The sequence below is a fragment of the Amblyraja radiata genome, chromosome 3, assembly GCF_010909765.2.
Source record: "Amblyraja radiata isolate CabotCenter1 chromosome 3, sAmbRad1.1.pri, whole genome shotgun sequence".
NCBI classification, from domain to species: domain Eukaryota; kingdom Metazoa; phylum Chordata; class Chondrichthyes; order Rajiformes; family Rajidae; genus Amblyraja; species Amblyraja radiata.
Genome location: NC_045958.1, coordinates 79,205,176 through 79,229,135, shown reverse-complemented (window position 1 = coordinate 79,229,135; position 23,960 = coordinate 79,205,176). Strand labels below are relative to the sequence as shown.

At 40.5% G+C, this 23,960-nt stretch overlaps 1 protein-coding gene across 1 annotated transcript; it reads right to left on the bottom strand.

Moving 5' to 3' along the window:
- Positions 1 to 5,350: 5,350 nt before the first annotated feature.
- Positions 5,351 to 22,784, bottom strand: snx30 (sorting nexin family member 30). Its single transcript, XM_033018189.1, has 5 exons — positions 22,560 to 22,784; positions 18,673 to 18,872; positions 16,961 to 17,047; positions 8,642 to 8,794; positions 5,351 to 8,370 (listed from the first exon to the last, which is right to left on the bottom strand). Exons 1-5 carry the CDS (start codon positions 22,639 to 22,641, stop codon positions 8,296 to 8,298), a joined length of 597 nt encoding a protein of 198 aa, XP_032874080.1. The 5' UTR covers positions 22,642 to 22,784; the 3' UTR covers positions 5,351 to 8,295.
- Positions 22,785 to 23,960: the final 1,176 nt, after the last annotated feature.

Here is a 23,960-nt window from a genome sequence, read left to right as displayed (position 1 = left end):
GCAGAGGATCAAATGACCTCTGATGCAAAACAGGTAGAGTGTATTCAGCCAAGCCTCTATGTGTTAAAAGCTTTTCATTGCAGATGATCACACACCATCACCTGGAGCAGCCAGACAGTGTGAATGATCTGTACAGAATCCAAATTTACATTAAAACTAAATTATCAATTACAAAAGGCGACAGTATTTTGCAATTCTGAACTGCCAATCCTTCATACAAGAGAAACATTTAGAAAGGAGTGCCAAAAGCATATTATTGCATTTGACATTTACAGATGTAAAAAATGTATTTTGTAGTCATTACCTCCGCAATGTAAATAAAGCCTGTTTTAGGATCATAAATCACTCGCATTTCTATTAGTCTCTGGAAAACGTTTTGCCAGATTTTCAATGATTCCTTTAACCATTAAGCACATTATTTTGGTTTTTCCTTTTGTCTAATATACTGTTGCCTTATGCTGTGAGCAGCCAGACTGAGTATGAATTAATAACACACGTGAAAAGATAGCAGTCAGCCAGTGCCAACTCATAAGCAACACAAACAAGCAAAAAAAAGGAAAAACCCCACCCTGCTGTACCACCCAAGAGGTTCTTGGTTCCGGGGTTATGTCCGTGCCCGGGTGGTGTTAGTGAGGGACAACGCACTGTCCCCAGGCGCATCGAGGGATTTCCAGGACCGCTGGGGGTTGAATGCATCCTTGACAAGGAGTACAAGATAGTTGTATAATAGTTTATTGTTTGTTGTGTATTATGGTGGTGGGTTCTGCTTTGTTTTTTATTGTACTGTATATATTTTAATATTTTAATAAATATTTTTGATTGATAAAAAAAGGTTCTTGGTAGATCAAATCTTTGGCTTTAGAACCACAGGAATTAGCTCTTTGGCCCACAATGTTGTGCCGAACATATCAAGTTAAACTGTCTTCATCTGCCTGCACATAATGCACCCCACTCTTTTCCCTATATTTCCATGTGCCCATTTAAAGGCCTCTAAAATGCCACTGTATTATCTGCCTTCACTACCATCCCTGGCAACGCGTTTCAGGTGCTGCAAACTTCTGCTGCCTCAAACGCAAGATACAGAAGAAGGTGCCCAATACTCTTAAAAACAACTTGCCCTGCATATCTCCTTTGAAAAAGCCCCCATCTCACCTTATAGCTATGCCCCACTTGTGTTGGATATTTCCACCATGGGAAAAAGGTTCTGACCATCTACCCCATTTATGCTTTTCTATGAAGTCTCCCCTCAACCATCGACTTTCCAGTGAAAACATTCCAAGTCAATCCAACCTCTCCTTGTAGCCAAAAACCTCTAATCCAGGCAACATTCTGGTAAATTTCCACTGCACTCACTTCAAAACCTTCACATCTTTCCTAAAATAGGGCAACCAGAACTGTATACAAATCTCCAAATGCAGCCTAACCAAAGTTCTATGGAGCTGCATCTTGAACTTTACTTAATGAACCTTTTCTCTTATTTTCCCACTTATCTAACTTCAGGCGAGTACAGGCACTTTTGCTTAATCCTCCCTCATAAAAATAACCCTCTCATCTAGAGAACTTTCACTGCACCACCTACAGACAAAAATAAACTTCACTTTTCTGACCGAATCCCATGGTCTAGTTTGAATCCTCATAGGTTTTATGACCCAACATCCACAAACTTCTAAAGAGGTCATGAATTCCCAAGACTGAAGAAATTTCAGCTCATTTAAGTGGCCAATGCTCATTATTCTAGACTACTCTAGTATCTACACAATTGCCACTTCAGAATTTTCTATATTTACAATGATTAGTTACTTGTAGAAACAAATGTAGTCAGAAGAAAGGTCCCTAATCTGAAGATATCATCTATCCATGTTCTTCAGGGATTCTGCCTGATGCTGAGTTACTTGAGCACTTGTCAAGGTTAGTTATTATTTATCAAAAATTATCAATGCATCACTTCCAGACCAAATACAGCTAAATTCTAGCAATCAGGCATCCCGGAGACACGAGTGGTACCAGACTAGCACAATTGTAGACAATTGGATGTTATTCCTTTATATTTCACTTTTTTTTTTTTAAAACAAGGATTGCTCAATACATTTCCAATGAGTGAGAAACGGAGCTCCGGTGAGTCCAAATGGGAGCACAGGAAACAGAAGACAGGGAGCTTCAGCCATCCAGTTTTCCTAATCTCAACTAAGATTGTTAAGGGTTTGGACACGCTGGAGGCAGGAAACATGTTCCCGATGTTGTGGGAGTCCAGACCAAGGGGCCACAGTTTAAGAATAAGGGGTAAGCCATTTAGAACGGAGACGAGGAAACACTTTTTCCTCACAGAGAGTTGTGAGTGCGAGGAATTCTCTGCCTCAGAGTGGAGGCAGGTTCTCTGGATACTTTCAAGAGAGAGCTGGATAGGGCTCTTAAACATAGCAGAGTCAGGGGAAAAGGCAGGAACGTGGTACTGAATGGGAATGATCAGCCATGATCACATTGAATGGCGGTGCTGGACCGAAGGGCTGAATGGCCTACTCCTGCACCTATTGCCTATAATTCCACACCTGGCCCACGTTTCCATCCAACCATGTTGATATGCTGAGTAAAAATAACTGTAGACGCCGTTTTAAATCGAAGGTAGACATAAAATGCTGGAGTCACTCAGCGGGACAGGCAGCATCTCTGGAATGAAGGAATGGGTGACGTTTCAGGTCGAGACCCTTCTTCATCCTGGAGAAGGGTCTCGACCCGAAACGTCACCCATTCCTTCTCTCCAGAGATACTGCCTGTCCTGCCGAGTTACTCCAGCATTTTGTATCTACCTTGTTGATATGCTGATAGAAAGCCCACAGATAAGGAATTTAGCATTAACCAGGTGATAAAATATCAGGATTTTTATAAACAACCAAAAATTGATTATTTTCTGTACATCTTAAATAAGCAGACCTAAAAGCCCTATTATAGTTGTAGCAAAACCCCCTTGTATTTCATGTCCCTGGGAATAGTCAACATTCCATTTTCCCAATTAGTTGCTTATACAGTGCCCTCCATATTTCTGACAAAGACCCATCATCATTTGTTTATTTGCCTCTGTACTCCACAATTTGAGATTTGTAATAGGGAAAAATGTTTTTTCAATCACGTGGTTAAAGTGCACATTGTCAGATTTTAATAAAGGCCAAACATTATGGAGGGCACTGTACCTGTATACCAACTTATATTCTGTTTCTCTATTCTTCCTACCAAAGTGAATTTCCTAATGTTACATTCATCTTCCACTATTTTGATAGCTCGCTACCTTCCATTTTCTCAGTTGTCTTGATATTAAGTTTACACTGCTGTTTTTAATGCAAATTGCAGATAGCACAGCACATAGTCGAGGCACCCTACCAGTTGTCATCTCGAAAATTACCAATGTAATCCTACTCTCCAATTCCTGAAAATTCCAGCCCTTTCTGCATGCTATAACCTTCAAACCATGACCATTATCTTGTGCATTAACTGTATTGATACTTAAATGTTTCTCGCAAATAGTAATGTATTCACTGGCTTCCATTATCTGCCCTATTAGGTTTGTCCCCTAATAAATGTGTCATATACCGTTACTTTTCATTATACTGGGATTATAAAGTCAGGATGGTCATTGACATCCAGTTCCACATAAGGATGTTACAGAATTCCACAATTATTCTTTAGCTGACAACACATATGCAGAATCAGGCACCATTCACGAGACATGATTAATAATAAAAAATGTAATCTAGCCTAATGTTTACCAACCGTAGGAAGTTGGAAGAGGAGCACAAAAAAAATGTTTTTTTAAAGCACACTAGTTACCCCTATCACACGTCAGTTAGCAGTCTCAAGGGCCACCTCAACCTCCTAAAAGCAGTAGTGCACATTTTGCAAATGAGAACAAGTGAAGCAATCCAAAGATGGGCACCACTTTGCTAGGCCAATATACCACCTTACAATTCACTTTACAATTTCAATGTCAAATTCACATCCTGGCTCTTTTACTTCAAGGTAGCACTGGAAATGATCTTTAGTTTTCTGGCCAAGGGGAACATATTTCACAATGAAATTTACTAAAAGTAGATGCCCTGTTCAATAGCATTGTTTGTAGCAATATTTTCCATACTGCAGAAGCATTCCATTACCTGCATAGGTCTTTCGGTCACAGTTGGAAAGCTACCATAGAAACAAGTCTTTCCTTCTGCTTGACAACGTGTAAGACCAAAGTCCACCCCATTTGTGAATGAAGTGAGCTATTCGAGATATCTTAAAACAAAATCTACCCAAAAACATTAATTTAACCAGCTTTATTGAACTATGGTAGCAAACTACCTGCACTAAATGGAAAGATGCAATGTTAATTCTGATAAAAATTCTGCTTGAAACACCAATTGGGACAGTCAGATCCTTTGCACTAGACTACAGATAAAGACAAACTCCAGTATCAGTCTACTATATTCAGTTCCTCAAAATGTTACATACTTTTGTGCCTTTTATCAAAATAGTTTCAAATCCATTCTACTAGCTACTCAACTTCCTCATTCACAGTGAGCAAGCAAAATATTCAACTACAATGAACTCCCAAGTTTAAAGAGGGCTTGGTTCCAGTAATCAAAAGTGTTATTGGAATTTATATACACCAGAATTTAGGAAAAGCACATTACACAAGACAGCCACTGAGCCAAAAAAAAGGGAAATCATTGTAGGCTGGGGAGATGTGGCTGGGTCTTACTGAAAATGTGTTTGTAATTCCACAAGCTTTCAAATAACATTACTAGCTCAGTGTTACTGCACCTTTTCTATATACATTCGGTACCATCAGTCATCACAATCCTTTATTGACATGGGATAATATAACTTCATCATAAAAGCAGTATTTAGTGGATAGTGCTAAACATTACCAGAGACTAGCTCTATGGGCTAGTGGAGTCAAAGGATATGGGGAGAAGGCAAGCACGGGTTATTGATAGGGGACAATCAGCTATGATCACAATGAATGGCGGTGCTGGCTCGAAGGGCCGAATGGCCTCCTCCTGCACCTATGTTCTATGTTTCTATGTTACCACATGATTGTGCCTGCCAACAAGAGATCAACTTATGGTTCACTGTTTATACTGTTTGCAAAATAGACACACAACCTAACCATCCAAAAATAAATGTTACGCTATAAATTGCATATTATTTCGGAAATGCTGTTCACTTAGTGAATGCAGCAGTCCCAGCTCTGGGAAAGGCTATTTTTGGAATGCTTGCCATTTCCTTCCTCGTAAAGCTAAATAACATGTGAAGTGACCGTCTTAATTTGCGGATGGAAATTTACTCAATCCTGCATAACAATAACGCACCATTTGTAGGCAAATAATTGACCCAAGATTTTATTCAATAGTGTTCAAAAAATCCACAGGTACAAATCAAGATTATTATAAATGTTGGCAATAGCACCAAACCTTTGCAGTGGAAAGATGCAACAAATCAAATAGTCCACACTCATTTTGCTATCTATTTGCTCCTTCATGATTTATTTTCAATAGTTTAATGCTTCACGATTCACAGTAAACAAAACCACTTAACCTCGAGCATCAATTGAGGATTCCAATGACTTTAATTACCCCAAATTCCATCGCAGTTTTGATGTAGACATGAACAAAACGTCTTACTTCAGGGAACAAATACCTCATTGTAAAACCGTAATGATCCACAATTTTAATCCTTGAATAGTGTTACATTTTAACTAACTAAACTAATTTGATGACTCCTTAAGGGGGGTCATCAAATTAACTTTAATAAGTCAATGATAAATAGATACTAGCATTTGATTAGTTTATTTCATTGTTATTTTAGACAAATGAAATGCTTGCAACACTTTAAAGTAATTGTTTATCATGTTGTATTTGATGTGCCAATTGCATTAAGCCCAAACTAATTTTTACATTGGAATAAGGCCCTGGATTATGTGCATCTCTATAATCACTTTCAACGTGTAGTGTAGACCATTACAGATTAAACACTAAAATTAACATTAGAAGTTAGCATTGGACAAAACCAATAAGTAATCCAGAACACAGCATACAATGCTATTTATCAGCAGCACCTATGCCATGGGCATGATTTTCAAGTTGCTTTCAATGGTTTATTTGCTCCACTACTAACTTGCTACAAATCCAATTATTTGACCTAATCATTCACTTGTTTCTTCATAACATTATACAAAACATTAATATATTTCTGAAAAAGGAATAAAGTTTTGGCACTTAAGCAAATCATTGCATAATAGCAATAAATCACAGCATTGCCAAGTGTTCCAATTACAAGCTCACTAGAAATATTAAAATCGTTGTCAGATTAGTGCATGCTGAAGCATCGCACTGGTGTGCCACAAGAGCAACCACCAAGCACATTCTGCCATTATTCATCTCACTGAAAAGCATAATCTTCCTTTCCTGAAACCTTAGTTTATGATTATTTAAATAGAGGCTTTTTTTCTTTCTGCCACATCTTTAACACTAAATGGGGACTAAATTTGTGCATGAACATTAAAGGTATTGTTTTGAACAAGACAATTTTAAAACAGGGAACATAGATCAAGAATATCAGTAAATTTCAGTCAAATCCCAATACGACACGTCCTCCTCATAAACAGTAGCACCCAGTAACTTTGGCTTTCAATTTAATATAAACTGATCAGAATAAAGAGTTTAGCCAGTGTGGGTGGATAGGCAAATGTATCCACACTACAGAAACATTTTGGAAAACTAACCTGGGTAGAAATACAAAAATGAAAACCTTAGTTTCTTTAATTGTGAACCAGATTTCCATAGCAGTTCCACATGTATTTTGCTGTTGACCCAATTGCAGATTAAGTCAGAAATCAAATCTCTAACATAGGCTACGAGAATGAGTGAGCACTAAACAATGTATTAAACCCACCAGGATGTTGTTATAAACATAACTAGTGATAACATACAATAGCATTTTCAAATGGCATTTTCAAATTTTCAATACACTGCCGAGAGAAAAAGGAAGAAAATAATCAAGAGCAGCGATTCCATTACAGAAGGAAAGAAAGTAAAATGAAGATCATGCAGCTTGGCTAATTTTCCCCTCACTTTTAGAGTTTAGTACATGAAAGCCATGGCAACAAAGTACACAAGGTCGCTTACTATTCAGACATACAAACTCCAAATAGCCAATACAAAATATTTCATGCAACAAAGGCACTTATGTATATCTACAATTAATTCAGTTGTTCACTCCCTGGCATATCCGACAGCTAGGAGTACTTCATTGCCTTTAAACATCTGTAATAGGACACTCAAATTACATACAAGCAAGTCTAATCAGAGTGGGGTGGGCAACTATAAGCGAGAGCCTTTTTTGATATTCCCTAGTCCTGAAAAGATGGGGCATAGTTGAACAGTAAAAATGTCAATTAATTAGGGTGATCTGGAAACAAACATGTGTGAGAGTGTGAAAATAAAGCACGACAAAATCAGGGATTAAAAAATTATACAAAATGGATAGAGGATATCATACCCAACAAATAGCCTGTGAAGGGTGTGATAAGTTTACCCTAATACTAAAGTGGAATGCTATCAAGATTCAATTAATAGCCTCAAAAATGATTCACATGCACTGCATCATGATGGAATTTCAGGATTAGCATCCTGCTGCCTTGACCTGCCCAACATGCACAAGGCAATAATGATATTTTACAAACTTAAGTGTTGACTACTCTTGTAGTGATAATTGAATACAAAAGAACTAAATCTCAAGTATCTCAGATTTTCTTCCATTTATCTCAGGGTTTTGAATATCTCCCTCCATCAAGCCTCTGAGTTCTCCAATGTACAAATATACTCAAATCTCTACAAATATGTCCACAGAAGTACCGGCCCATACCCAAGTGCAAACAATTGGTTAAATGGAATGCTTTAAAACACATATCAAAATGTTTACGTGTTAACAAGTGTTTGTAAAAAAGGTACAGCTTATGAAACAGCACAATATTAATCTGATAAAAGGCCTCCATTATATCCCTCACCATTTGGAGTACTGGATACAAACCCTACTTAACAGACCACTCCGAGTGAATTGTTAGATAACACTGCAGACAAAAACAAACCTTCACTTAACAGATCACACATTCCATAGTTTTGAGTCCTTCTACAACATGGCATCGATGTAGAGCTACATATAGAATCATCGACCGACTTTCCTGCCCCCAAAGTGCAATATTCCAGTAATGAACTGGGAAAGTGAAGGAGAGAACACCATCAGTGACCAATGCTGAAGGACAAGCTACGAGTGGTCCTCACTTTTACCTTCCGACTTCTCTTGTAGGAGAGGAATAACGGACTCCCATGCTGCAAGGCACTGTAGAATACAAACACATGTATGAACACAAAGCCATCAATTCTGAATTTGTATCAGCCTAGGACATAGATCAGTTACTTCCCAAAACAATGTATGCAAGCACCACTGACAAACAGGTTTTTACAAGAGACTTCACAGGAGGATAACTTGGTTTGGTTTATTAGTATTGTCGTGCACAAAGAGACAAGACTACTCGCCAAGCCACAGACATTAGGAAAGGTGGATAAATGAATGATGGAGGTAGTTAAGCCACACATGCACATGCTCTTACCTTCTCATAATACTGGATGTTTTTGTCTGCCATTCCCATTAACAGGTGCCGGAAATCCTGCCTCTTGTTGAACTGCCACCGATCCCAGTCTGCCTTTAGATCAGCATTAAAACATTCCACTCGATCCTGACACTTTTCAACATCTGTTGGTGTCTTTATAATAGAAGAGAGAAATATTCAATTTGTCTCCCAATCCCCCCCACCAAGGTGATACAGTACGCCTGGCAGTACCAATTAACTGTAATAGTCATGCATAGATTGCTGCGCAGAAACTAATTTTGCCAAAGATTCAGTGGCATTCACAATCACAAACACACTGGAGTTAAAACTGTGCCGAGGGGCCATACAACTGCATTTATTCGAGTGAAGGTTTTCATGGCACCTTTCATTTCAACGAGGGTTGCTGGCCAGGTGGAAAAACAGTTGCTTTATCTTATTTAATATTAATATCGACATTTCAATCTGGAAATTGATTTTACATTTAAATCAATTTCAATTGTTTTGAAATGTCTCTGGAGAGTTTCAGAAATAGTTGAAAGACCTTTGATAGCACAAGATATTAAAACAACCTACAAGGCAGACTGAAGGCAGGACACCAGCCATCCACTCTGCTTTGTGAGAAGTTGCAGAGGCCTAGAGCTCAGGCTTGTGGGGTCGTAGGGGGTTGAAAAAAACCCGCAACAACCCTTAAAAAAATGCACGTCATCAACATTGTTAACACTTCAAGTTTTAAGAGGGGCGGTGAGGGTAACAAGGGGACAATAATAAAATATCATTAAACATTATATTGATGCCCTTAGAAATGAAGGTTAAAAAAGTTTTAAAAATTGCATTTTGCATTAACATAGGACCTGAATAGACCCAATCAATATAATTAACACCAATGAAACAAGCACCACCGCCTTAACAAACATAACAGCTGTTGCGTTACTTAAATAGCAGACAGTTTGCAATTGCTAGACAATCATTCTTCTAGTTTACATTGCAGGACTGAGCCAATATTTAATACACTGATCCATTTAACACGCTATCATTTTTCCCCACTAATTTCAATTGACTAAAAATACAGTTAGTACTAACTCAGTGGGTCAGCAGATCCTCCGGAGGACAAGGACAAGCAACATTTCGCATTGGCACCTTTTGGACGCGATTTATTGGTTCATTTAGTACAACCAATAAGAAGGTCCCCAACCCAAATCACCACCTATCCATGTCCTCCAGAGATGCTGCCTAACCCACTGAGTTTAAAAAAAAAGTTGATTGTTATTGAATTATTGCCAGTTACATGCAAATTTAAGTCATCATAAATTGAAACTTAAGATTCCAAGAATCACTATGTTTTGCTTGAGAATACAGCATCTGCAGTTCTCAATTTATCCAATAAATTTATTGGTTATATTAAATGAATCAATAAAACACCCAGGATATAATACAACAAAATTTATGGAGGGCATCCATGAATTCAGCTGGAATTTCACTGGGAAGAGTAAGTAAACCAGCTTAAGAAATGCTCTTTACAAATGTTGCCTTCGATTTTTAATGATACTCCTTCCCAGCATGGCTTGCCTGATGCACCATTGATGATTTTCTACTGAATGAGCTAAATTTTAATCTTGTTTCCAACCCACGTTTGAAAAATTGACTGCGAAGACTATCCCAGCATATTGGGACATTGTGAAGCCCAAGGCAGGGCAGAACACCAAATGTTTCAATGCAGTGGTTGAACACTTGCGTTCCTGATAGAGCCAATACACTGTATGGTTATGTTAAACAAGCACAGGCTTCAGAAAAATCTACCTCTACACAAACCCTTGGGTGGCTCAGCTGGAGCTTTCCCTCCCCTCTCCAGTGTGGGCACAAAAAAAAAAAATGTCAGCATCTTCCAGATCACAAGAAATGAATCTTTTGGCGGCGCGACTCACCCGTTGCAGCGGCCCCTACAGCCTGTCTGTCTTTTTATTTTATTTTTTTTTATTTTTTGTCTAGTTAAATGTAGTGTTGGTGTTTTTTAATACTGGTTTTAAATGTGTATATGTGGGGGGCGGGGGGGAGGGGGAAACTGTTTAAAATCTCTTCCCTGTCCGGGAGACCCGACCTTTTCCCTGTCGGGTCTCCGTTGTCGTTGGGGCCTAGCACCGTGGAGCGGCCTCCAACCTGAACGACCCGGGGGCTCGGGAGACTGCGGAGCTGCGGACTACTCACCATCGTGGGGCTGGCCGGCCTCGGAGCGTGGGGAGCGGTGGTGACTCGCTGCTGCGACTCGACTCCTGGGGCTCGGAGGCTCCAGCAACGCAGCCGCAGGTCCGGTGGACTGGGACATCGGGAGCTCGCTGGTCCGGGGGGAGAGAGAGACCGCTTCCCGGAGCTCCCGCAACGCGACTTCACCAGCCCGTGTCGCGGGGTTGGAACGACCTGGAGCGGGGTCATACATCACCCGGCACGGCTTCATGGCCGTGGGACATTCCAGCGCCTGCCGGGGGCTCCAACTTCGAGACTTCTAGACCGGGAGCGGGGCCGTAAATCGCCCGGCACGGCCTAAAATGGCCGTGGGACTTATCATCGCCCGCCTGGGGCTTGGACATCGGGAAAGTCATGGAGAACAGGGGAGAGAAAAGACTTTGCCTTCCATCACAGTGGGTCCACTGTGATGGATGTTTGTGTGAACTAAATTGTGTGTATGTCTAGGAATTTTCTTTGTTTATATGGCTGTGGAAACAGAATTTCGTTTGAGCCTCACTGAGGCTCAAATGACAATAAATTGTATTGTATTGTATTGTATTGTATTTTGTAAAGGCTTTCATTTCACTATCATCACTGTGAGACCACATTGGTTGATGCCTTTTAGCAATTGAGAACACCAGTGAAGGTTTTTATTACCAGAATTTCTTGGCTTCATTTGAAACTTGTAACTGCTGCTTCCTATTAATAAGGATTTCCTCACAACACCATCGGTGCCAAGAAACAGTAAATCCATGCACAAACACCTTAGTCAAAACAAATGGCCAGCAAAATACTATAACACAATAAGTTAAAGGCTGAGATACACGTCGGTGGAAATTTTAGCTCATTCAATACTGCAATTATTTCTACTTCGTCAACTGGCGATCGAGCCTGCTTTTTAGGGAAGAGAATTTCAAAGCATTTTCCACAGCTTGTTGCATTTTCCAATTTTGTGTTTTTCCATCATTGGTCATGTCACCAGCTGTCTGGTTTCCAAGACATGGACTTTCTTCTAAATTTCTGCCTCCCTCTCCTCGAGCACCCCAAGATGTGCTGTTCGAGGAGGTCAGAACACCTGGGGCAATGGGGCAGAAACAGAGGAGAACCATACTCAAAAACTACAAGCTTCACACAACACAGGTGGTCAGGATTGAACCCGGGTCACTGAAGCTGTGAGGCAACTAACTGCTGCGCCACTAAGCTAAAAGTATTCGAGCTGAGCAACTTTCCTTCTTGAACAAAAGTCCAAGAATTCAACAGATGGATTACAAAATGGGCTTAATGTATGGATCTTTGAGACTGTGCAATTCTTCCAGGCTGGCAATTTGAAAATTTTTATTCAGTGAATAAAATTTTACTGAATAAGTTACTCATTTAGCCGGGCATGATGAACACATAAAAATTATTTATTCCCCACTCCCAAATAAGGTTTTATTCAAACTTATTTTTGCACTTATTTCATATTTCCTTGGTTTGTCAGGAGGTTAGGGTGATTATACAAGCTCCAGACCTAGTACCAGTCAGTTCCACAATACCACTGTTCAAGGAAAACACAGCAACTTATTAATAGCAAACATTCTCTGAAAGTCAGCTATCTCCATCACAGCGGACAGACTACCAAGTTCAAGTTCAAGTTCAAGTTAGTTATTGTCATGTGTCCCTGTATAGGACAATGAAATTCTTGCTTTGCTTAAGCAAAGCAAGAAAATAGTAGGCATTTACTACAAAACAGATAAATGTGTCCATATACCATGATATAAATATATACACACATGAATAAATAAACTGATAGTGCAAATAACAGAAAGTGGTTGGTAATAATCAGAGTTTTGTCCGAGCCAGGTTTAATAGCCTGATGGCTGAGGGGAAGTAACTATTCCTGAACCTGGTTGTTGCAGTCTTCAGGCTCCTGTACCTTCTACCTGAAGGTAGCAGGGAGATGAGTGTGTGGCCAGGATGGTGTGGGTCTTTCATGATACTGCCAGCCTTTTTGAGGCAGCGACTGCGATAGATCCCCTCGATGGAAGGAAGGTCAGAGCCGATGATGGACTGGGCAGTGTTTACTACTTTTTGTAGTCTTTTCCTTTCCAGGGCGCTCAAATTGCCGAACCAAGCCACGATGCAACCGGTCAGCATGCTCTCGACTGTGCACCTGTAGAAATTAGAGAGAGTCTTCCTTGACAATCCGACTCTCCGTAATCTTCTCAGGAAGTAGAGGCGCTGATGTGCTTTTTTGATGATTGCATTAGTGTTCTCGGACCAGGAAAGATCTTCAGAGATGTGCACGCCCAGGAATTTGAAGCTCTTGACCCTTTCAACCATCGACCCGTTGATATAAATGGGGCTGTGGGTCCCCCTCCTACTCCTTCCAAAGTCCACAATCAGTTCCTTGGTTTTGCTGGTGTTGAGGGCCAGGTTATTGCGCTGGCACCATATGGACAGTTGCTCGATCTCTCTTCTGTACTCTGACTCATCCCCATCAGTGATACGCCCCACAATAGTGGTGTCGTCAGCGAACTTGATGATGGAGTTCGCACTGTGGTTCGCTACGCAGTCATGGGTATAGAGTGAGTACAGCAGGGGGCTGAGCACGCAGCCTTGAGGTGCTCCCGTGCTGATTGTTATTGAGGCTGACACATTTCCACCAATACGAACAGACTGTGGTCTGTGGACGAGGAAGTCGAGGATTACCAAGCGACGTCGACTACAAACCTATCGACTCCCAGTTATCTTGACCACACATCCTCCCACCCTGCCTCTTACAAAGATACTATCCACTACACTCAATTCCTCCGTCTCCGCCGCATCTGCTCTCAAGATGTGGCATCAGATCAGAGATGTCCTCATTTTATAGTAAATGCAGTTTCCCCTTTCTAGATGAGGGATAGATGCATCAGTCACCTGCATCTCTTCTGTGTCCCAGAGCTCTGCTCTCAATCCCTTTCCCTTCAGATGGAACAAGGAGTTCCCTTGGTCCCCACGATTCACCCCACCAACCTCCACATTCAACACATCATCCACTGACATTTCCATCACCTCTAACCTCATCTACACCATCCGGTGTTCCAAATGTGGGCAACGAGACAAGCATGGACTCGGCGACCATGTCGCTGAACATCAGCGCTCAGCCCGCCAAAGCCTACTGGATCTCACAATTGTTAACCATTTTAACCGCTTCCCATACTGACCTTTCCGTCCTGGGCCTCCTACATTGCAAAACTGAAGGAACAGCACCGCATATTTTGCCTGGGTAGCTTACAGCCCAATGGTATTAACAGTGAATTCCCCAATTTTAGGCAACTTCTACAAACATCTCCCTTTCCCCCTCCCAACATTTTCCTGTCCCACTTAATTTACCCCTTCCCCTGACCATGGCTGACCTTGCACCTGTTCTCTTCACTCCCTCCACCACCCAACTAAAAGCCTGTTAGTTAGCTTCACAGTTTACAACTATGTATTCCTCTTGGGCTCACACCTGTTTCTATCCAACCATTTGCCTATCAGGGAATCCCCTTGCCCGACGGCATCTGTTGCCGGCCTGCTGTCCTGCCTCTTTGCATTCCAGTTTTTCTTTCGCTTGCTCTCCCTACTACAATCAGTCTGAAGAAGGATACCAACCAGAATTGTCAACTATCCATTTTCTCCAGAAATGCTGCCTGGCTCGCTGAGTTATTCTAGCTTTGTGTGTCTATTTCTGAAATTCAGCATTTTCCTTTCCATGAAAACAGGGCTGGATTGAAGAACTAACTACGTTAATAATAATGATAATAATAATAATAATAATACATTTTATTTATGGGCGCCTTTCAAGAGTCTCAAGGACACCGTACAAAAATTTAGCAGGTAGAGGAAAAACAAGGGGAATGAAATAAATAGTAGAGACATGACTAGTAAACAAAGTAAAGACAGAATACAATTCAAAACACAATATGAGGCAATTAATGCACGGATGAAAAGGGAGGGGGACGTGGGGCTAAGGATAGGCAGAGGTGAAGAGATGGGTCTTGAGGCGGGACTGGAAGATGGTGAGGGACACGGAATTGCGGATCAGTTGGGGGAGGGAGTTCCAGAGCCTGGGAGCTGCCCTGGAGAAGGCTCTGTCCCCAAAACTGCGGTTGGACGTGGATGGAGAGGAGACCGGCTGATGTGGATGTGAGGGACCGTGAGGGTTGGTAGGGGGAGAGGAGGTCAGTGAGATATAGGGGGGCCAGATGGTGGAGGGCTTTGTAGGTGAGGATCAGGATTTTGTAGGTGATCCGGTGGGAGATGGGAAGCCAGTGAAGTTGTTTGAGGACTGGAGTGATGTGATGCCAGGATTTGGTGTGGGTGATGAGTCGGGCGGCTGCGTTCTGGACCAGTTGGAGTCGGTTGATGTAGGTGGAGCTGATGCCAAGGAGAAGTGAGTTGCAATAGTCCAGTCGGGAGGAGATGAAGGCATGGATGAGTCTTTCAGCAGCAGGAGGTGTGAGAGAGGGTCTGAGTTTGGCGATGTTGCGGAGATGAAAGAAGGAGGTTTTAATGACATGGTGGATGGGAGGCTCAAGGGAGAGGGTGGAATCAAAGATCACGCCAAGGTTGCGGGCCTGGGGAGATGGGGAGACAGTGGTGCCGTCGATGGTGAGAGTGGGGTTATTGATTTTGCTGAGTGTGGCTTTGGAGCCTATGAGGAGGAATTCTGTCTTATTGCTGTTGAGTTTGAGGAAGTTATGTTGCATCCAGGTTTTTATAGCTGACAAACAGGAGTTGATATGGGAGAGGGTGGGGGGGGGGGGTTGTGGGGGGATTTGGTGCCGAGGTAGATCTGGGTGTCATCGGCGTAACAGTGGAAGTCCAGGTTGAAGTGGCGGAGTATCTGACCAAGGGGGAGGATGTAGATGATGAAGAGGGGGCCGAGTACGGAGCCTTGGGGAACGCCTTGAGTGTGTGGCTGTAGCAGAGGTGTGGTTGTGGAGAGAGATGAAGTGGGATCTGTTGGAAAGGTATGAACGGAGCCAGCTGAGTGCAGAGCCTTCAATGCCGAGGTCTTTGAGTCTGGTGAGCAGAATGTTATGGTTCACTGTATCGAAGGCTGCGCTCAGGTCGAGGAGGATGAGGATGTTGAGGGAACCAGTGTCAGCAGAGGTGAGGAGGTCGTTGAGGACTTTGAGGAGAGCAGTTTCTGTGCTATGGAGGGGGCGAAAGCCAGATTGGAGGGGTTCAAGTAGGTTATACGCAAGGAGGTGGGAATGAAGTTGCGACGCAACGATACGCTCCAGGGTTTTTGAAAGAAAGGGGAGGTTTGAGATTGGGCGGTAGTTAATGAGAGAGGAGGGATCACGACCAGGTTTCTGTAAGATTGGTGTGACAGCAGCAGTTCTGAAAGCGGAGGGGACAATTCCTTAGGACAATGAGGAGTTGAAGAGATTAGTGATGTAGGGGCAGAGAACGGGGAGGCAGGACTTCAGCAGGGGAGTGGGGAGAGGGTCGAGGCAGCAGGTAGTGGGTTTGGAAGAGCTGATGAGTTTGGAGATTTCAATAGGGGTGACCAGGTCAAACTGGGAGAGGAAGCAGTGTGGAGGAGGGGGTTAGACACTGAAACCTAGATGAAATTCCACATATTGCATCTGGGAATCAAAATTATTTTTTTTTAAATCAACTTTAAAACCGGATAAATTTTTCAATCAAACTATTAAAATTACATCCTTGGGTGCCTAGTATGGTGGTGATCAGATGGCGATTCCTTCAAAAGTATTATCAATCAAAGACACTACCTTCATTTTTTGAAAACTGTGCAAGAGAAACTGCCATTATATAGAGTTACATGAGCCTTCGTAAATGTTGAGGAAACCTGGACACACAAATCCAAACTCTTGTCATGTCTTATGCCAAGAAACATCAACCTCTAAAGGACATTTGACCAAATTAACCCTAAACCCCAAATTCATGTCTAGCAGCATTAAGATGTCTTGCTCTTGTAATTTCTGCTCATGGGAAACTGCTTTTCATTTGTAAACTAGGTATTAAAACTAAGAACATTAGAATGTATAAATTGAATTAAATATCTACTGCAAAGGGCTGAAAGGACCATTTGCATTGTAATTTCATTTAAGTGACACTCACGCCTTGCTTTTCTTCTTTCTTGTAGGCAGCACTTTCCAGTTTGGCCTCGTACTCTGCTTGTACTTGATCCCTTTTTCTTAGCACATTCTGAATAAAAATGAACAAGACTTGAACACAATGTTATCCGTAATTCAAATGTCAACTGCACTAATCTTCCAAACTTGCATTACCAGAGAGAAACCAACGATTAGTTTGATTGCTTTTCGTTTTAAAGCAATCCTGGCACACACAAATTAAGCAACTTTAAATCTCAGGATCAGTAATGTGAAAAACATTATTCAACAAACTGCACTTCAATTTCTAAATGGGCCTCAAGGGGAAAAATAAACAGCTGCCAAGGCAAACACTGAAAACGTGGATTCAAAAGACAATGACAACCATATGAGAAAGCATTTTTCAAGTGAAATACATATCACGTCATACAGTATGTACATTTTTCCACAGCAAACTTTAAGGCTTTTTGCATTTCTCTGCTGTACGACAGCATTCGGCTTGCTCCACGTCTAGAATATTATGTATGATTTTAAGACTCATCACTATAGTAAAACTCCATAATATGGCGTCTGATTGCTTCAGCATCTGGCATACCAGGTTCAGTTCAACACACTCCATTTAAACTCACTGGGTTCTGTTTTTCACTCTCCTTAACATGCATTGGAATCTTTGGAAGATTCAATACATTTTGAAAAAGTGAATCAAAAAATTTGTATTGAGGCATTAATAAGAACAACATCCAACGATCTAGAAAATCATATGCTAACATCAAAATACAAAGAGTAAGATTATTGGAGTTTTACTGTACTTTGCTATTGCAGATGGACAGCTCTTATTCATTAGATTGGTTCCTGGGATGGTGGCTTTTATGTACAAGGAGAACGCAAGTAGATTTGGCCTCCATTCTCTAAAGTTAAGGATAATGAAAATTGTCCTAACAAAACATGCAAACAACTCCTAAAGTGCTCGGCGGGTTAGATGCCAACTAAACGGTTTTCCCAGCCAAATAGTGTAGACACCATGGGGTCACAGCCTCAAAAAAGTCATTTAAGAGATTCAGAAAACTAGATAATTTATTCTCAGTCAAAAATATTTTGAATTCTTCTGAAGTGTGAAGGTTTAGTCATTTAGATATTCAAATATTAGAAGAAAAATAAATTAATGGCTATAGGATGAACTGGGATTAAAATGGTGCTGAGAAAGACTGCAATCAATTGTATAGCAGGTTCAAGGCACCAAACAGCCTGCTCTCACTGTTTCACATCTTGATAAAACTCTTAGCCAACACATTGATAAGGGTCCCAAACCAAAGCATCACCAACCCATGCTCTCCAGGGCTGCTGCCTGACCTGTTGAGTTACTCCAGCACTTTGCTTTTAAAAGTTGATAGTTGTTGAATTACTGTCATTTGCATGCAAATCACAAAGTCACCACAAATTTAAACTTAAGATTCCAAGAATTTTCTCAAAAATGTCTAAAACTTGATACTCCAAAAATGTGAAGAATTTAAAAGAGAATACCAAGTGAAATAATTATACATGGAAAAAGATTTGGATTTGGCCATCGACTGACCAAAGGAACTTCCACAATCACTATCCACTCCATTTGAGAAATAACTCTACCATCGTACAAAATTTATGCACATTGGGAACATGATGAAAACGAAAGGTTTATTAGTGGTATGGATTTATAATTATTAATAAGAAGGAATCTCTTACTTTCATTGATTCTATGTAGAGGACATATTCTCGAAGCACAGGAAGAATGTCTTCAAACATGCCCTCTGACAATTCTTCCAGGGCTACACAGCAGCTACCAATGCAATTTGATGCACCATCGAGGGGCTTATTTAGTTGTTCTTCTACTTCCGACCAGGAGAAGTAAATGGGTCCATATTCTCGAAGTTCCACCAAATATTCTGAACACAAAGAAAAAATTAAATAAGAAAAATGTTGCTTTAGAAATTGCAAGCACATTGAAAATATTACACACTCAAATAGAAGTATGGTACATTCACCCTTTTTTCTACCTCCGATTCGCCATGGATGTGCAGTCCTGCCACACCTCAATTTCCCCCCTCCTTGGGCAACATTCTTCCTATCTGCACAAATCTCCATGATCAATCTGGCTCATTTCAAATGTAACAGTTCTTTCAACTCCATTTATCCAAACCAAGGGGAAAATAAAAGCATAATTATGGATCCATTCTCTATAATTGAGTATGCTCAGTTCCTATCCGGCTGAGGTTTCCACTGTAATCTCTGCTTCAAAGAGATATTTTGGTGCTGCTATCTCACTTCCCAATAAGGATGGGACAGATTTGCTGCCATCTCAAGGCAGCTGACCATTTGCAATGAAACCAGTCTAGTTTACTGTCATGTGTACTGAGGTACAGCAAAAAGCTTTTTGTTGCATGCTAGCCAGTCAGCAGAAAGACTATACATGATTACAATAGAGCCAGATACAGGATAAAGGGAACATTTAGAGCAAGATGAAGTCCAGTAAAGTCAGAATAAAAATAGTCTGATGTCTGCAATATGGTACATGGTAGCTCAGAACCACTCTAGTACTTGATAGGATAGTTCAGTTGCCTGATAACATCTGGGAAGAAGCATACCCTGAATCTGGATGCATGCATTTTCACACTTCTGTACCTCTTGCCTGATGGAGCGTCTGGGGTGAGACTCGTCCTTAATTATGCTGGTGGCGTTGCCGAGACAGAGTTAAGTGCAGATGGAGTCAATGAACAGGAGGTTGGTTTGTGTGATGGCCTGGGCTGCGTCCACCATTATCTGCAATTTCCTGCGGTCTTGGATAGAGCTATTCCCAAACGATGCTGTGATGCATCCCAATAAAATGCTTCCTACAGCACATCTGTTGTTGGGTATATACTGAACTATAGCTCTGTTGGACAGCATTAGAGGCCTAGCTCGGCAGCGCAGAAGTCGTGTGGCATGCAAATTTCCTGTCTACAGACTTAATTGTAGCCAATTAGATTTTTGCCAAAATTATTTTAGTTTGCCACATGGCACATTTCTCAACTCTTATCTTTCTCCAGATTTGTATAATAAAAAGGCACAAGTGAGGAAAAATTATATAATAGAACCGCTCGGATAGTGACTTTTATATAAGCTAGGTAATTTGCAAAGAAAAGCTTAAGGTTTTCAGAAACATGTCTCCTAACGAAATAAAGTGCAAGGAAACAACACAGGGCGAACAGATGAATCAAAACATAGAAACCTGAATCTGGGGAATTCTGATTGGGAAAACAAAATGGGAAGCAGAATTAAAGATTCAAATAACAGAAGAAGAATGGTATCAAATGTGTGAAACACAATGTTCATCCACAAGCTCACTAGTATGGAGAGAATTTTGCTTGGAAGAATCTATCTCGCTTTTTTTATAACACCCAAAATAAAAAGCAGACAACTTGCTGTCCAACAACACTGTTGGAGGCTGTGTGGGAGTACGGAGGCAGACCACTCGCATATTTTCTGGAACTGTGTAAAGATAAGGCCATACTGGGAAAATGTTAATGCAGCTGTAAATAATATCTTGGGTTATAAAATCCCAAATACCTGCCCTGTGATGTATCTGGGGCGTATTAAAGATAGTGTAAAAATAGAAGATACATATTTGATTAAAGTTTTGCTTGCTGCAAGTAAGAAGGCCATTACCAGGCAGTGGCTTAATGAAAAAAGTCCAAAAACAGGAACCGTGGTTAGAAATTGTGCGAGACATCTTTAATATGGAGAAATTGACATATTCCTTGAGAGTCAAGGAGAATTCATTTGAGAAGATATGGGAAAAATGGACTGTTTATTTGAGCCATGACACCAATTAGATAAATGCCGAGCTAGATATAGGAAGATTGCGTTATATAGAACTAGATGGTATGTTTGTATGAATGTTGAATTATCTCCAGATAACTAATCAATGTAATGGTTTTTCTTTTTTTTAATTTGGTAAGTGAACCACACGGTCTTATTCCAGTTTTTTAATTTATTTACTTTTTTTTTTTCCCCCCATCTACTTATTTTTTTATTTTGATTGCTGATTTTCTTACTTTGTTTTATTTATGGTGATGGTGTTGCACTGTTTTGAAAATATCTCTTTAAAATCAATAACAATTTAAGTGAAAAAAAAAGAAACCTGAATCTGAATGCATAGTTTGGTTTGTTGCTTTGGGCAATTATAACGCTGGAGGAAATTGTATTTGATACGACTTTGTGTTGAAGAATGGATAGCTGAATAGGGGACTCTTCTTAGGCCAGAGGTCATCTGCTCTTTCTCTATGGCACATTCTTGAGCTGTGAGGATTATGCTGAGTTTGAGACAGAATTCAAAGCTGAGAGATAATAAACTATAATTTAACTTTGGCTAAGTTAAATTATAATGAGATTGAGATGAGGGGTAGGATGTATATGAAGGGGAGTAGTTGCTTGGAGAGGAAAATAATTAGATCGATGGATATGTGACATTCATATGTTTATAGAAAGTCGAAGCAGATGTAATTCTGATGTAATTCTGAGTTGTGAATTTACGCTTTGTTCTGTAATATTTGTCAAAGACCTTGTAGTAAGATTGGAAATCTGCCTTCCAGATAGCAGGAAAGGGGCTGCAAATTAAAATGAAGTTGTATCCTGCACCAACACTTATTAATTAAGTTGACAGATTTACGACCCATGTATGCTTGGGTTGGGAGGCGTGTGTGGGTTCTGAACTTAGAAACTGTAATTCAGAATTATATAATTAATGTTTTAATACATAGGTAATAGTATGTAAACTGTAAAATCACCACTGCCCAACCCCCTACCACCATGGTGATACGAATTCTCACTTCATTTTTATAATTGTACTCAAAACTCTGCCGAGTTCAATACCAGAAGGCCTATCCTAGATTGAACTTTGTTGCTACAAGGAAAGAATCCGACAACCCTATTGTTACAATCCAAATTGGAAGAGTTAAGGCATCAAGAGACACAGCAAGATTGCTGGCATTCTGAAGTCAACATGATTGCCAATAGTCATCACATCATTATCATATTTCCAAACAGCAAATGCTCCTTGATAATCATCAACTTGGAACGGGGAGTATTGGAAACAACTCAGTAAGATTTACCAGTGAAATATTCCAGCTAAAAAGGAAAAGCTGGATGGACTGGATATATTTTTCCTGGTGAGGCAGCAGCTAAGGAGATATCTGATAGAGGTGTAATAGGGTTAACTGGAATAGATTGGGTAAATAGTGAAAATATTTTCTCATGTTGAAGGTGATAAAGAGAGTGCATGTTTAAAAGTAAGAGACAGAAAGAAGGCTTACAAGGGAAAATTTTCCAGTGTGGTTGGAGTATGAAACATGCAGCCTGAAGACGTGGAGGCAGCAGATACTCTCATGACATTTAAGCAGCAACTAATCAAATACTTGAATTACTACAGTATAGAAAACTACTGATCCAATGTGGTGGATGGGATAACTATAAACATGTTTAGCAGGCAACATGGATATGGTGGGCCAAATGATTAATTTTATTAACAAATTGGCCAAAATGAAATCTGTGTATCCCGTCACTACATTTTCAAAAGTCAGCATACCATATCTTACCCGTTTGTTCTTTAACTATCCTCTGTGCAATTCGATCAATTGTCCCCAGCTTCTGAGAAAACATGTCCAAATAATCCCCCATTGCCAGCAAACTCCACAGGACGACTTCTTAGTTTGTAACTTCCAGTAACATATTTCACAGACTCGCCCACCTTTGCAATAAAAGCTAGGCCTTGCTTTTTATAAGGATTTAGATCCTACAAGAAAAACCCAAAATGCACAAGTCAGTTGAAAATGAACAGTTTTTAAATAATCCTCAAGAATAAAAATGAGAAAAGTTCTCAAAAACAGAGCAATATGCCTAAAATAGCACTGGAAGCAAATTCAACTGCAATTTGAAACTAATGATTTCAATATTTTAAAGGGGACTATTTCCAGACTACAGGAAAGGCCAGGGAACTAATCTGATACTTTGAACTATCTTTGATAATGGATCAAGTACTTCATTCTGTGCTGCTAAATTAGATATGATCTTGTTACTCAGTGAGTGATTGCTGCTTCTTCCAAGCAATCAGTTAAAAACTCCCAATAGTGTCTGACGTCAACTACAGAGGAAAAAGGACCAAAAACCCACAAATCATGCAAACCATTCCCATGTTTGGATTTTCAGTCCTGACATTTTGCCTTCAAGTATATTACAGATTATAGACCAATGATCATTAGCTTTATTAATCTAACACATACCACTGATCTTTATTTTTAGATTCATGGTCCAATTTTTTTCAATTTTAATACCTCAAAATCAAACTCTCAAAGTGTAATTTAGGCTGGAGCAATTTATGATGCCTTTCCTTGTGCCAAACAATGAGATCTTTTCTGCTGTTTCTCCAAATCAGATTGGTTTCCTTCAAGAAATTATAGTCAGAGGTCCCTCACTTCAGCAGCCGTACGCTTCTCCAGAAGCCTTGTCTTTTAATGTTTCACCTTCTTGATCAACACACGCACACGCACATATACTCATTAAATAACAAATAAAGTGCAATAACAATAAGGTCTGTTGTAGTTCAGAGCTTATTTGTTATTGTGTTTAATAGCCTGATGGCTGTAGGGAAGAAGCTGTTCCTGACCTGGACGTCAGTTTTCAGGCTCCTGTACCTTCTTCCTGATGGCAATGGTGAATGAGGCTGTGGCCAGGATGGGTGGGTTTTTGATGAATGTTGGCTGCCTTTGAGGCAGCGACTTCGATAGATCCCTTCGATGTGGGGAGGTCAAAGCGGTGATGGACTGGGCAGTGGTCACAACCTTTTGCAGTCTTTTCCGCTCCTGAACGTTCAAGTTGCCAAACCAGACCACGATGCAACCAGTCAGTATGCTCTCTACTGTGCACCTGTAGAAGTTCAGGAGACATATCGAATCACTGTAATCTTCTCAGAAGTAGAGTCGCTGATATGCCTTCTTTAT

Coding starts and splice junctions, on each gene's coding strand:
- snx30 (XM_033018189.1), bottom strand. CDS start 22,641: ATGGGGGATTATTTGGACATGTTTTCTCAGAAGCTGGGGACAATTGAT. Junction 18,873..22,559: donor GATAGTTAAAGAACAAACGG/GTAAGATATGGT, acceptor CTTTGTGTTCAG/AATATTTGGTGGAACTTCGA. Junction 8,371..8,641: donor ACATCCAGTATTATGAGAAG/GTAAGAGCATGT, acceptor TGTATTCTACAG/TGCCTTGCAGCATGGGAGTC.